Source organism: Gadus macrocephalus, chromosome 9, assembly GCF_031168955.1.
Source record: "Gadus macrocephalus chromosome 9, ASM3116895v1".
Classification (NCBI taxonomy): Eukaryota; Metazoa; Chordata; class Actinopteri; order Gadiformes; family Gadidae; genus Gadus; species Gadus macrocephalus.
The window spans coordinates 15,642,553-15,656,484 of NC_082390.1; the positions used below are offsets into that span (position 1 = coordinate 15,642,553).

Sequence of the window (13,932 nt, forward strand, 5' to 3'; positions counted from 1 at the left end):
TGAAAGGGGCAGGGGAGGCGGGCGGCTGGGGGTTTGGCAGGGCCACGTATGTTCTTGTGCAGGGGCCGCATGCGAGCCTAAGAAAGGGCCTTTGTTCTCGGGGGGGGCCCCACAATTCACTCCTTCCCTCTCTGGAAAAAAACTAAGATAGTCTGGGGGGGTCGAGTGTGTATGAGTGAGCGTGCATGCCGTATGCGTGTCTGTGTGTGACTGCTTTTTTCCCCCCCCGAAAAAAAGCCATCTCTCCCCTCACTCTCTTTAACATGGTCCGGTGTGCCCGCACACACAAATCAATAATAAGTGTGCCATAAAAGAGCTGGCTGTGGTCGTGTTGGTAAGAGCTGGCTGTGGTCATTGATGCAGCGAGATATCCCCTAGGCTTTCCAACCAGAATAACATCAGCCTTGCTAATCACAGACACAGTAGTTGGAGTTGGGACCCAATGAGACTTCCATACACACAGTTTTTAGTTCCTGTGTAGGTCAGTTAGAGTAACAAGAGTCCCGGCGGATGTTTAAGCCAGGCGGAAGACGTATACACACACGCTAAATAACTGAATCGATACATGGTCGCATACCCCGGGGGCAGTGGTCTTTCCCAGGTGGTGGTTGTGGTGTTGTGGTCGACGTAGTAAACTCTGCCGTGAGGCAGCACTCTCTGCTCCCAGCTGGAGAGAGACAAGAGAGAGAGAGAGAGAGAGAGAGAGAAGGAGAAGAGAGAGAGAGAGAGAGAGAGAGAGAGAGAGAGAGAGAGAGAGAGAGAGAGAGAAGAAGAGAAAGAGAGAAGAGAGAGAGAGAGAGAGAGAGAGAAGAAGGAGAAGAGAGAGAGAGAGAGAGAGAGAGAGAGAGAGAGAGAGAGAGAGAGAGAGAGAGAGAGAGAGAGAGAGAGAGAGAGAGAGAGAGAGAGAGAGAGAGAGAAGGTAAAAGAGAGGGACAAAAAGGAGGCAAAGAGACTTGAATCAGAATCAGTTATCAATAAAAACGAATACCTATAAAAACACAACAACCACGGGTCACGCTCCAAAAAACATGCTGATCAAACCCAGCTGCTCCGCACCAGACTGCCCCCGATGACCCCGAGCTGCCCCACCCAGCCAGCAGACACCCCCCAGCCCCACAGTACCGCTGCCGCCCCAGCCCGGAGCGCCTTACCCCGCCGGGAGAGAGTCGCTGACCAGCTGCTCCGTGGCGGCGGCGGCGGGCAGCTCGGCGCCCGAGGCGCCGGCCGGCCCGGGCTCCGACGGGGGCGCGAGGATCGGGGCCTCCTGGGCCAGGGAGGGGCTGCTGCCGCTGCTGCTACTGCTGCCGCCGCCGCCCGCGCTGGCCGCCGCGCTGGCCGGGGCCGGCGACCTGACGGACGGGGAGGCCGGGGGAGGGGTGTGGCAGGCGGGGCCGGCCCGGCCGTTCTCCAGCCCGTTGGCGGTCAGCTCCGCTTTGGCTGGGGGGAGGGAGGGGGGAGAAGGGGGAGGGAGAGAGGAGAGGGGGGGATAGAGGGGGAGGGAGGGGGGAGAAGGGGGAGAGAGGGGGGGGGGAGAGGGAGGAGAGGGGGGGAGGAAGGGGAGGGGATTAGAAGGCGTTCTAAGATCCCCTTCTGATCATAGGAGGGTGCTGCATTTAGTGAGGTTCTCCTCGATGCCTCAATTTGAATTAAACTAAAATAAAGAAGTACAATGTGGCTGTAAGGAGCTGGTTCAGTTCTTAGGTGAAACAAAAGGCGGCACTTATTTTGGCCTCCAACCACGGAGACTTAACGTGTGGTCCAGGCATGTTAAACCAGACGACCCGTCTGCTGGTTCTCCCGGTTGCTTATCTGCGCCGGGGGCCAGTTGGAGGAGCTGAGAGGGCTGTCAGCTGATGTGGTGCACCTGTGCAGCTTGGGCCTGCAGGTTCCCTCAGGTGGACCACATCAGCCCCTCTCGCTCTCTCCCCCCACAGGCAGGTTCGGTTTTCAATTTGTTTTTGTTGTGCCTTGTGGGGCTCAGTCAAATGGGGTTTATCTTGTTAAACTCTAGGTTGTGTTTACACACCAAATCCTCAAAGCACACCATCCACTCATCCCCACTAATAACACTGATTCCATGGTATCATTCTCATGTCTCATTATCTTATTTCTAATAAATATCATACATTATCATTTAATCATTCGCAGACTCCTATCTGTGTTATGGCCAGTTGAGCCTGGTCGTTCCACTCTACACACCCAGAACACAGGTAACCGGGGGACGGTGGGGGGGGGCTTCAGTACCTGTGCTGCCTCCAGGGCTGCCGTGGGACACCTTGGAGGGGCGGGGCCGCCCGGACGGTGTTGACCCGGCGACGGGGCCCGGCTCCTCGCCCAGCTCCCCGTTGGTCATGGACCCCCCTCTGGCGGGCCCCGGGGACCCGCCCTGGGACCCCCCCGCTGAGAGCCGGTTGCTTCTGTAGGAGGGGGAGACATTAAAAGGAACGGAATGGCGGGAGAATTATTTTTGAACGTATGTGAACGCATGGGTGTCAATGCTGCCAAGAAAAACGTTGCGCATAAAGGAGACAAAATAAAAGAGGGAGTGAGGGATGGAGCCGGGATACAATGGTGTGTTAGATATAGCTTGAGCTCCAGTTCCACTGAAAATACACTCATACTTTCCGAAGGCTAAATATAACCCTACTTCTCAGACAAGAACATTTTTACAATGAAAACACAATTTTCATGACATTCCCCCCCAGGGCTGTGGAATGCCACTGAGGGGGCTCGGAGAGCTATCATTACCGAGCTGTGGGCGCGTCAATGTCAACTGTTTTATGAGCAACAATAAGGAGGCAGGGGACACTTGAGAAACAGGGGGAAAGCTATACATGCGCACGCACGCACACGCACACACACAATGATCATAAACATATGGCACTTAAAAGGCCATTGAGCTGACAAAAGCTTCCACAGGCCCAGTTAGTTCCTCCTGGCCTCTGTTCAACCCTCCCCCCCAGTGAAGTGCTAAATGAAAACTATCTGCATGTATCATTATGCTGCTGTCATGGCGGGCTACCACATCTGCATGTATCATTATGCTGCTGTCATGGCGGGCTACCACTTTATCCAGTAGAGAGTGTGTGTGTGTGTGTGTGTGTGTGTGTGTGTGTGTGTGTGTGTGTGTGTGTGTGTGTGTGTGTGTGTGTGTGTGTGTGTGTGTGTGTGTGTGTGTGTGTGTGTGTGTGTGTGTGTGTGTGTGTGTGTGTGTGTGCTTGCATGAGTACACTTATGAACCATTGATTAAAACCTTATCCCATCTAATGATGCTTGCTACCTGCATGACAGAAGGGTTTTAGGGAACTACAAGCATCGTGTGTATTACGGAGATGTCAGACTGGAGACTAGACAGTTTGCAGAGCCTTTCTGATAACCACTCCTCTGTGGTTTATCATTGTACCGACCACTGCTCCCCTGGGATTCAGAGACTCCAGCGGCTGGTGTGAGTGGGTGAGTGCGTGGGCTAAGTCTTAGTAAACGTGCCTATGAAGGCTCATTTGTGTACTTGCCAGGCTGATTGAGTGTGGACCTACAGTATGTGTGAGTCTAGTGCCCACACTTGGTGGCTGCCGAGTATGTGTATGAACGGACCAAAAGTACTGCTGAATTTTGACAAAAGAAAAAAAAAAGTTGGTTTGAATACAAATTGAATGCAACATTATAATGTGTGGTGTGTGCGTGCGTTACCTGCTGCGGGGTACGGCTGCGGCGGGAGTCTCTTCACTTTGGGTTCTCCTCAGGCCGGGTCTGTCTGACTGCAGCATCTCTGCAGAGGCACACGAAAGCAGCAGGAATGATTTCACCACAGGGTTATCAGCGCACACAGCTATTTTAAAAGGGCTAGCCATAATAGCACCGTGCAGAAACCATGGAGACGGAACCAAACACAGCTTATTACAATTGGTGGTTTATTGGTTTATTTGGCTTTAATTGTGGCTGGTTGAAGTCGTTCGCCATACAACCGATTGGTTCTAGTAACAAAAAGATCTAGTAGAGTCCAACGCTGGCCTGGCAAGTGATACACCATGTATATCACACTTTCATCTTAATCAGGGCCACTTAACCAACTCAGGAGAGCCAAAATTAAACTTCTCACAAATAATGAAACCTAATGTTTTCCGATGAACCCTGTTCTATGGGAAACACTGCAAACCAGTTTCCTATCGTGGTGGGGAGGGGGGGGGGGGGGGCTTGGGTGCTGAGGCTGGGAACAAGATCTGCACTGAAATTAATAAAGTCCTACACAGAGCTCAGAGACGGCGCGAAGAGAAAATAGTCTGTAGTGACGCAGTGACTTGATGGTCCTATTATTTTTTAAAGCCGTAAAACTGTTAATAATGGAACCCATACTGTATAGACTCAAAATCCATGAGGCAATGAAAGTAAAGCCGGTGGTTTAATAGAGACCATTCATCCCTGTAAATAGCATATGGCCAGTGCTGTGGCTGTGTGTGTATACGGCTGTATATACGCCTGTGTTTGAGTAGGAATATAGGGGTGTGTGTGTTTAAGTGAGTTTCGGGGGATGTGTGTACGAAAATGTCTAAGTGCCTGGGTGTCTATTGCTGCGTGTATGTGTATGTTTCTGTTCGTCTTACAGTATGCGGTCGATGAGTGTGAGGGAATGTGTGTGACTGTCCGCTTGCTCCAGACCGCGTCTGAAACCTATATGCTATAGCATACTTTCATTATCACTCACAAATTCCCTCGCACTCCAATACGCATAAATAGGAGTGAAAGATGTGCAGTGTGTGTGTGTGTGTGTGTTTGTGTCTTTCCACGGTGTGCTTGTGTGTGTCCAACATTCACACCTGGAACATGGCATCCTGAAAAGGGCTTTGCTGTTTGCACAAATATCATATGGAAGGCAAATGTTCCCTCCCCCTCATTTCTGACACACACACACACACACACACACACACACACACACACACACACACACACACACACACACACACACACACACACACACACACACACACACACACACACACACACACACACACACACACACACACACACACACACACCTTTTTCACCGCTATGAAAGAGCTACTTGTAAGTTGCTCCAGTGGACACAAAAAAATTAACCACACCATAGAGGAGAAATCATGGTGTCATAGCCCCCCCCCCCCCCCCCCCCAACCCATCCCACACCCCTCAATGCAGCGCAGTCTCTACATGCCTGTGTGTCACGTAGAGGAACGGTGTGAATCTAAGCATTTGTTTTTTTGTGATGAAGTTATGCTACATCAAAGCAGAATGTTTCTATTTTGTTCGCATACAGGAATCTTTAGTTTTGTTGTACAAAGGGTGTCCACACACCAGTTCAGCTGGAGTGTGTTCAGTTGTCATTCGTGCACAAGCTCTTTTTTCTGATACCACCAGGAGTACGAACCGCAACAGCGATGAATATGAGCCTTCACAATACATCTGCATATGTAGAAATAAGGGGGGCATAATGATAGAAACAGGATACCGTTTTGTTTAGTTTTTTTTCAATTTTCCGAAGATCAGTTTCCAATCCAATAGTTTCAACAGGCGAAAAAGGCAATAGTATTGCTGTGCGTGTACACAGAGTAGCATCAATATAGGATTAGGACCTACAGTATATGTTTGGCAGTACTGGGTCTTTGAGTGTGGCTACGTGTGTGCATTTGTGTAAATAAGGAAAAGGGTGTATGCATAAGGTTTTTGAGTTCACATTGACTGCGTGTGCTTGTTTGTGTGTCTAACATGTACAAGATGTGTTTGTCCACACTCCCCAACCTCAGCTCCTGGGTTTCTCCACCTTTCCTCACAAAGGTTGGTTTATAGTGTGTGTGTGTGTGTGTGTGTGTGTGTGTGTGTGTGTGTGTGTGTGTGTGTGTGTGTGTGTGTGTGTGTGTGTGTGTGTGTGTGTGTGTGTGTGTGTGTGTGTGTGTGTGTGTGTGTGTGTGTGTGTGTGCCAGGGGGAAATGAGTGCAACCTCCAAACTAACAGAGGTGCATTTAGTGCGTGAACAGAGGGCCTTAACAGCAACGGGGCAGGGGGGAAAAAAACACTCCAACCTTTATCCAATTCATACAGCTACCTCCCAACACACACACACACACTTTGAAATGTAAAACACAAGCACATGTGTCTGGGCGAGAATCAAGCAATAGATGAGTGTCCACGTACAAGACCATAATGCACACCCCCCCCCCCCCCCCCCCCCTTTGGCAAAACAGAGCTCAGAGGTTAACCTTGCGACCCCCCCCCCTCCTCCCAGCTTGGTTCATACAGCTTCCTGAAGAGCAGCCGCTCTTCCATGGCAGTAGTTACTGTTACAACCCCCCTCCCCTGCCTCAGCCTCACAGGGAACTGATTGTACTGGCGAGCTGAAGGCAATGAAACCCAATGGTGCCATTGTAAGAACCAAATTACACAAAAGCTCTCACAAACGTCTTCCGTCATCGCATGTCTATATTTGGGAGTCAGTGAGCAAACTCCTTCCCATAAGCTAGACTAGACCCATGACTCACACGTACAGAACACTGCAACGTACACGCAGAAACATAGAGACACATACTCTTACAGGCATGCAATTGAAACACACATCACCGTATGTGTGTTGCAATAGCTTATGACTACATTAACGCCCGCGGATAATTAATTTGTTTGTTTCCTCAGCTATATTTAATGTGAATCAATATCATGAAGGAGGTAAATATTGAGTGCTCTAGGAGTTTGCAAGAAGTTTGTTAAAATCCTGGAGATTCAGAAACATCTTTGCAGTTCATTGCAATTATATTCTGAAGTATGGGGTATATGCAGCGTCTCTGTACCCAACCCATTCAACTTAGACGCAGTTCTATTAGAGCAATATAAGCCTTCTCTGTCATAACCACCCGCACACACCTTTACCGCTGTCCACATATACTCAACACGAACAAAGACACACATTTATGCAGCAATGTGTGTCCCCCCACACTGACCAACGTATCGCATGTGTTTATCCACCAGAACACACTCTGGCCTCTGTGAACCGTGGTCTGCATGACAAGCCTCTGTGTGTGCACGTGCGTGCGTGTTTGTGTGTGGCCGTGCGCAGGGCTGACGCACACCGGAGCGGAGATGCTGGGACCCCGGAGGGGTTCGGGACTCCGGGGTCCATAAAAGCCGGCCAGAGGACGCGGTCTGACTCAGGAGTTCGTCCATGTTCCCGTGGGCTGCCATGGGAGAGCGGTTTACAGTCAGGAGTAGGGCTCAGACCCATTGGGAGGGAGAGAGAGAGGCAGAGGGAGGGCGGGAGAGAGAGAGTAGGGGGGCGCTGATTGAACCCATGTTTAGTTGACCCCTCAGGTTAGTATGTAATTACTGCTTTTGAAGACTGCCGTGCATCTAGAGGCATAGTTACGGTAACGAAAACTAATGTCGGAAAACCAAAAATAAACACAATGGCCAGTATCACTGCGGGGAAGTCAGACTGTGGCTGACTGTGTGTTCTTTTTTTATTTCTTTAATTCGAGGAGGCTAGGTAGAGTTGTCGGCGGGTGGTGTTTCGGTTTGTTAACACAACAGTGGGAATTCTGACGCCACGGTGAAGCACCCCAAGCGACACGAGGTGCGCCCGAAGCCGGCGGCGACTCGTTTTGAGGCCCCTCGGCACAAACCTCTCCGACTCGTGTCCGGGGCCGCTCGGGATCCGCGGGGGGGGGGGAACTCTACAGACCCGAGGGAGTGGAGGGGCCGGGTGGGAGGGCAGGGGAGTCCCAGTGCGCTCACTGGGTACAGAGTGAGGGCCTACATGGACATCCACGATGAAAATGTGCTCGCTGGGCTCTCTGGTCGGTGTGAGGGGCGTAGCGCCGGTTACATCAGATACAGTATGGTGGAGACGTTGAAGAGAGGCCAGGGACGAGAGGGAAGGCGACACGGCTTCGTAGGCAGCCTTATTCGTCTTAATAAAAGTGTCTTGGTTTTCGCTGTAGACTGAGTGGAGATGTGTGCGTGTGTGTGTGTGTGTGTGTGTGTGTGTGTGTGTGTGTGTGTGTGTCCCAGTTTGAGAGTGTTTCATGCAATTAGTCTCCGCCTTGGCTGTGAAGGGAATTTATTACCTTTTCTGTTTCTGAATATCCTCTGTGCTTTACCGCAGCACAAGTCTTTACCTGTGTCTCTGTGAACATGCCTTTGAATATAGCTTCTATATGTGCACGTATATATGCGTGTGTTTTCGTTTATGCGTGAGTGTACAGATACCCGTGTGTGTGTGCGCGTGTTCAGTAAAAAAAAAGGCGGGACTCACTGTCTGTTGCCATGCTGCCATTGGGCAGGGAGCCCAGATCAACAACCAGGCCGTCCAGACACACGGTGAGCTCGCCTCCTGCTACAACTGAGCCTTTGTTCTCCGTCTGCAGCACCAGACTCAGCTGCACATTCTCCACTGGAAGGGGGGGGGCACGAAACAGTGACAAGGGAGAGAGAGACACACACACACACACACACACACACACACACACACACACACACACACACACACACACACACACACACACACACACACACACACACACACACACACACACACACACACACACAGTAAGTGCAATATATAAACTGCGGGGATTTTGGAGAGTTTTCATTCCAACAACTTATTCAACAATCAATAACACCAAACATTTAAAAAGTGTAAACCATAACGTCATTAGCCATAAATTGCAGCAATCTCAATTCAAATTCAAATGCTCGTATTAAGTAAGCCAATAATCACCCAATAAAAGAGCAAGACATCAGCCGTCCTTTGTTTATTTTAATAACCAATCCATTTTTAATAACCAATTAATCAAAAGTGTTAATGCAGCCTAATAAGAATCAGCAGTCCCTATGCTCAGAGCCTTCCTCACATATACATAAGGAACGCTCCACATTTACAAAAACACACAAAAAAGAAGTAGCAGCTTTTTTTCAGCCAGAAACAAGTCTATATACAACCGCCCAGAAAAGCCCCACACACAGCGCTGTGTACTGCTCCTGGATGTAACCATGCCACTGTGGGATGTCTGTGTGACTTTCAGGCCCCAAGAAAGCTTTTCATTTGGTGGCATTAAAGAATCACAGGCTGTAAGCAGAGGCCTGGTACACAAATAAAGTGTTGGTTGGTTTATAAACAAATCAAGAACAATTTCTGGTAAACTTTGACCAATATGTCACTCAAACAGCCTAACAACAAGCCAATCCCTGAACAGCAGTAAACATAAAATCGGGAGGGGTCAGGTGAAAAGGTAGTTCATAGGGATGTTCAGCATAAGTCAGATAGCCGACTAGCGTTGCTGCAATTGCTAGGCGGCAACAGAAATGATAGTCTGTTAAATAAAAAAACAATTCTGAGAAAAGGAATTTATCCTGAGATCTGAATCTCAGCCAGCCATACATTGAAGTACATAATTAATTTAATGATATTAAAAAACATCTCGTTATTTATCTAATAAGGCTATTTCATAAGATCGGGTTCACTATACTCCAGGCCGTTCTCCGCCCCAGTCCCGGAGCGATAGATAAATCAAAACAACGATGTTCTTGATGATCATGTGTTGACAGACTAGTTATTTTGGATTATTGCTTAAAAACACGTTCAAAGCTGGACAACGCCTCATAACTGTTGACTCCCCGAACAACCATTAAACTGGTGTAATCTGGAACATATTCGCTACAGGGGAGCGGCGTGCAATGATGCATGTCGGAGATGCTTTACAGCCTGGTTAAAAAAAATTGACCTCGTTATGAAAATATGATATGAAGCATTTGATAAGGTTCTTATAATCATATAATAATTAAAAAAAAAAAAATTGGAAGAACAAACGCCAGGAGTTAACTAGTGCCATTTCTTGCTTGACACCGTAACAAATACAAAGGGAGAGAAGGAACATAGAATAGCCATGATCGGGGGAAAATACGAGTAATGAAGGAGTCCTGAGGGTTGAAGATAAGGGGTTGAACGTCAGAGAGTGAGTGCGTGGGGCCTTACTTTTGCCATGGTGGGTGCGCAGTGTGTCCAGTAGGTCTATGGTGGCACTGCCCAGTAGCTCCTTCCTCAGTGTGTGACAGCTCCACAGCTTCAGGTCCAGGCGACTCTGAGGGGTCACGTTGCTACGCAGCGCAAAGAACCAACACCAGTCAGGGAGAAAAGGTTCCATTTCTTTGATATTTGATTGTGTAACGCACCAAACCACTACTTCAGTTAACACATTATTATTACTAATTCATATTTAATATATTAAAGTTTTCTCACATTATACAGACTGATTCCTATTTGAAATAAAGACGACATCATACTGAATATAACAATTAAATATTATAGCATGTATAGTGACAACTGCATTTACCAAATATTTATATTACATTACAAACAAGTCCACGGCTTTGCCATGTTTTCCAACGGTTGCTTACAGGGTGAGGTCCTCGTTCCACTGCAGTTCCAGGTGTCCGCTGCGTTTGCCTGTCTTCTTGGTCTCGCTGGACAGGCCGTCGGCGGTCACCTCCACAAAGGAGCTGAGCCGCGAGCTGCGGCTGGGCAGCTTCGGGGACTGCGGCTTGGCCGAGACCACTGTGGAAGGGAAGAGAGTCAACACCCGTTCATATGCACATTATATATATATATATATATATATATATATATATATATATATATATATATATATATATATATATATATATATATATATATATATATATATATATATATATATATATACACACGATTAATTACCAGGTATGATAAAGGAATATTGAATCTTGTCCAATACAATGACATTTTATTATTAGTAGCTTGGGAAATAGTATTTTAACGAGGAGCACGTAAAACATGCATTAAAATATGTCCATGTTTGCCTGTTCAGAGTCTCTGTGTAGTCAGACTCTAATGATCCACTGGATGACTTTATATTCACATTATATTTTGACAGCACATGATGTTTTAGCCCTTTCAATGTTGGGGAAATAAGAGTTAACAGGTAAGGGTCACATCGCCCCCTAGCTGAGATAAGAAAAATATCAGTTGGAACTTGATTTTTCCTTAAGGGATTGTTTAAGAACATCATTCTTTGTTTAAGGCATCAGCAAAATACAAAAAAATCCCTACAATCCAGTAATAGCTGACAATTCACAAAAAGTAACAGATAATAAAGCAGAGTAATTCTCTAAATGGGCTAAATAAAGGACAGGGTTAGGTGGGGGATAAGGTTGTGGTAACCCTGTGCTTGGCGAGATCCGTGTAGTGACCCTCCCATGTACTCTCACAGGATACAATACCCTCCCTGCTCTGAAGAGCATGCATGTATTGCCCACCTCACAGCCTTCTTGCTTCTCTAAAGTTTTGCTGGTGAAGACGTGAGGCACAGTGACATACTTGAAAGGATTCAAGTATGGTGTTTGTTTGTGACAGTTGATGATTATTGGGGATTCAGGCATCGTCGTAATGCTCATAGTAAATGCTCCTGATTTAATGTATATTCTTAAACCTAGTAATGAAGATGATGGAGAAGTGTAATGACAAATCATCATTATATCCATAAAGCAGTCGTTTTTCAAGTTTTTGGATGCGGCAGACTAGTCACAAGTGCCAAAACACTGTGCAGACATTCTCATTTGAGCAACTGAAGGTCAGGACTAGATGCAGTAATTGACCCGGCAAGCCGTCATGCAACATCCAGTCCAATTCAATCAATGTGTCAAAAACAAAAACAGAGACCTTGAAAGTAAATACTTGGTCATTCTAGATCATGCTACGTTAAACTTGAAAACAAAGAAGTAGCAAAAAAACATTTTTTGATGCACCATTACAAGCAGGAGCCGAATGATATCGCTGTAATCATTGACTGGACGGAGTAATTGCTTGCCATTTACCGCATTGGGTTATGATTTGACAGCCTGCCAGAATCGGTCACCAGTTACATCAATCATTGTGTTGAGAGTTGTATACCTTGAAGCAGTATTTCATAGTAATAAAGCATGAGCAACAATGTGACAAAGCTGATGGGTACAATTGATATGAAAAGGGTTGAGTTGTAAGCAGTTACTAAGAAACATCAAACTAGCCATAAGGAGAACATTTGAAAGTAGAAGAATGATCGACAATCACATAAAGTTTACATGAAATCTATGAATATGGACCAGTATTTCACTTTTTCAGAGCCTTCCCCGGATGAATCAAAAATATTGCTAACTTTTTTAAGGCTTTGTGCATGAGAGTATCCTTTTCTTCTGGCTCAGAGGTACCTTGATTGTCCATTGATGTTTGTGTTAAAGAGGACTGCTTTATACAATGAGAGCAGGCTCTGATGGTTTTCAATCATTCCATTCCAAAGAAATACAACACTTGTGGGCTGATCTTATGCCGCTTTTATTGGTAGAGTAAAGGCAGATTCGGGAAGCCAACACACCCTCGACGATGACCTGGTGATACCATTTGATCACAGCGGATGATAGAAACTGGATCAACAAGCTGAATAGAAGCATTCTGCATTCGCTACAGTTTACCCTAGAAAATGGTAAAAGGCAGATTTGAATGTCGATAACTTTCTACAGCTTGTCGAAAATATTATGACTGATTGTTGACTTCTATACCATCCCGCCCATCCATCATCTACCCCAAAAATAACAGAGCCCGGTCCCCTCTGGTCCTCAGCATTAAGATGCTGTCCAAGTTTCTTAAGCAGTGCATCTTTATTAGGCTTGAGAGGAACAGGATGGATGGTTACCTTTCAAGGTCAGTTGAGACTTCTCAGTGGTCTGGGCACTGCCAGGTCTGGTCACGCTGGCAGCTGCCATTGCATCACAGCTCTTGAAAACAGCACAGATACAAGAAGCACATGCACAGATACATAGATTAGCATTTGTCCAATGCATGTACTGACTTGCATACAGGCTGGCATATGTAGGCCTAAAAAATGTAATGAAAAGATAGGCAACCTCTTGCATTGTGTTGGAGTTTTTCAAAAGGAGCCACAATATAATCAGTTAACTTGAGATGAAAAACACAAAATATGAGAAAGCATTTAATAGTTGTATGTGGCATCATAGAAAAATAAGAATCGGTCTATAGAATATTGACCATCTCTGCAATCGCAGAGATGAAAATGCATACAATAGGATGAACATAAACGATCACCTACGTTAATCTCTAGTTTATTCATTTACATAGGCAGATCTTGAATGAGTTAGAAATGGAAGAAGACGGAATCAGAATGCCTACATTAGCGAATACAAGCACTACCATATCGGTACGCCTTTAACATACTGGGACAGATGTTTGGAGACTGCATTGGAATCATTGTCATACCCTTCAAAATGAAGTCACGAATTACACAAGTAGACGCGAACAAATCGTTAAATTGTTATGGTTCCCTTTTGAAAGGGTTGTCGTACTGCGGTTAACTCTATATTTTAAGTGACGCTACCAAAACAAAAGGCACGTCCAAACACAACCTATGTCAACAAGCCCACTGGCTTGCCAGCATCATTTGCGCAATATAAGTGGTGCGTAACAGATTCCCAGATCTATTCAATATTTCAGTATACGTCTTCTTTGTTATTGTCTCCATATTTAAATAACCTTCCCTGCGTGCTCATTACAAACATGGATGATGATCAAGGCATTTAACCTTATATGCTACAGATACAGCTAGCCGTTAGCCAGCTGCCTCCTGGGGCTCTGACAAAAGGACAATGATAAAACCTACCACTAGCGATAGCCATGAAATATGAACATGTCAACAATTGTAGGTTACATAAGCGAAAATATGACATATATTGGCACTGACAACAAGGACTATGTTATTTTTCTCGTACCTTTTTTAGCTGTGATCCGCTGATGTCGCTAGTTAACTTTCATTTCCGCCTCAATGACAATACCACGTGATACAGGGTAATCTGTGGCGCAATGGATCATGGATAACATCAAATAATAAA

At 46.3% G+C, this 13,932-nt stretch overlaps 1 protein-coding gene across 2 annotated transcripts in view; it reads right to left on the reverse strand.

Annotated features, from left to right (window-relative positions):
• Nucleotides 1-13,899, reverse strand: part of wwp2 (WW domain containing E3 ubiquitin protein ligase 2) — a 33,917-nt gene extending 20,018 nt beyond the window's left edge. For both annotated transcript variants that reach the window (XM_060061135.1, XM_060061134.1), the window contains exons 1-9: nt 13,813-13,899; nt 12,723-12,804; nt 10,414-10,570; nt 9,992-10,113; nt 8,273-8,410; nt 3,691-3,769; nt 2,245-2,417; nt 1,152-1,437; nt 578-667 (exon numbers count right to left, since the gene is read on the reverse strand). In XM_060061135.1, coding sequence (XP_059917118.1) covers nt 578-667; nt 1,152-1,437; nt 2,245-2,417; nt 3,691-3,769; nt 8,273-8,410; nt 9,992-10,113; nt 10,414-10,570; nt 12,723-12,792 — 1,115 coding nt within the window. In that variant the 5' untranslated portion in view covers nt 12,793-12,804; nt 13,813-13,899. The remainder of the gene's footprint in view (nt 1-577; nt 668-1,151; nt 1,438-2,244; nt 2,418-3,690; nt 3,770-8,272; nt 8,411-9,991; nt 10,114-10,413; nt 10,571-12,722; nt 12,805-13,812) is intronic.
• Nucleotides 13,900-13,932: the final 33 nt, after the last annotated feature.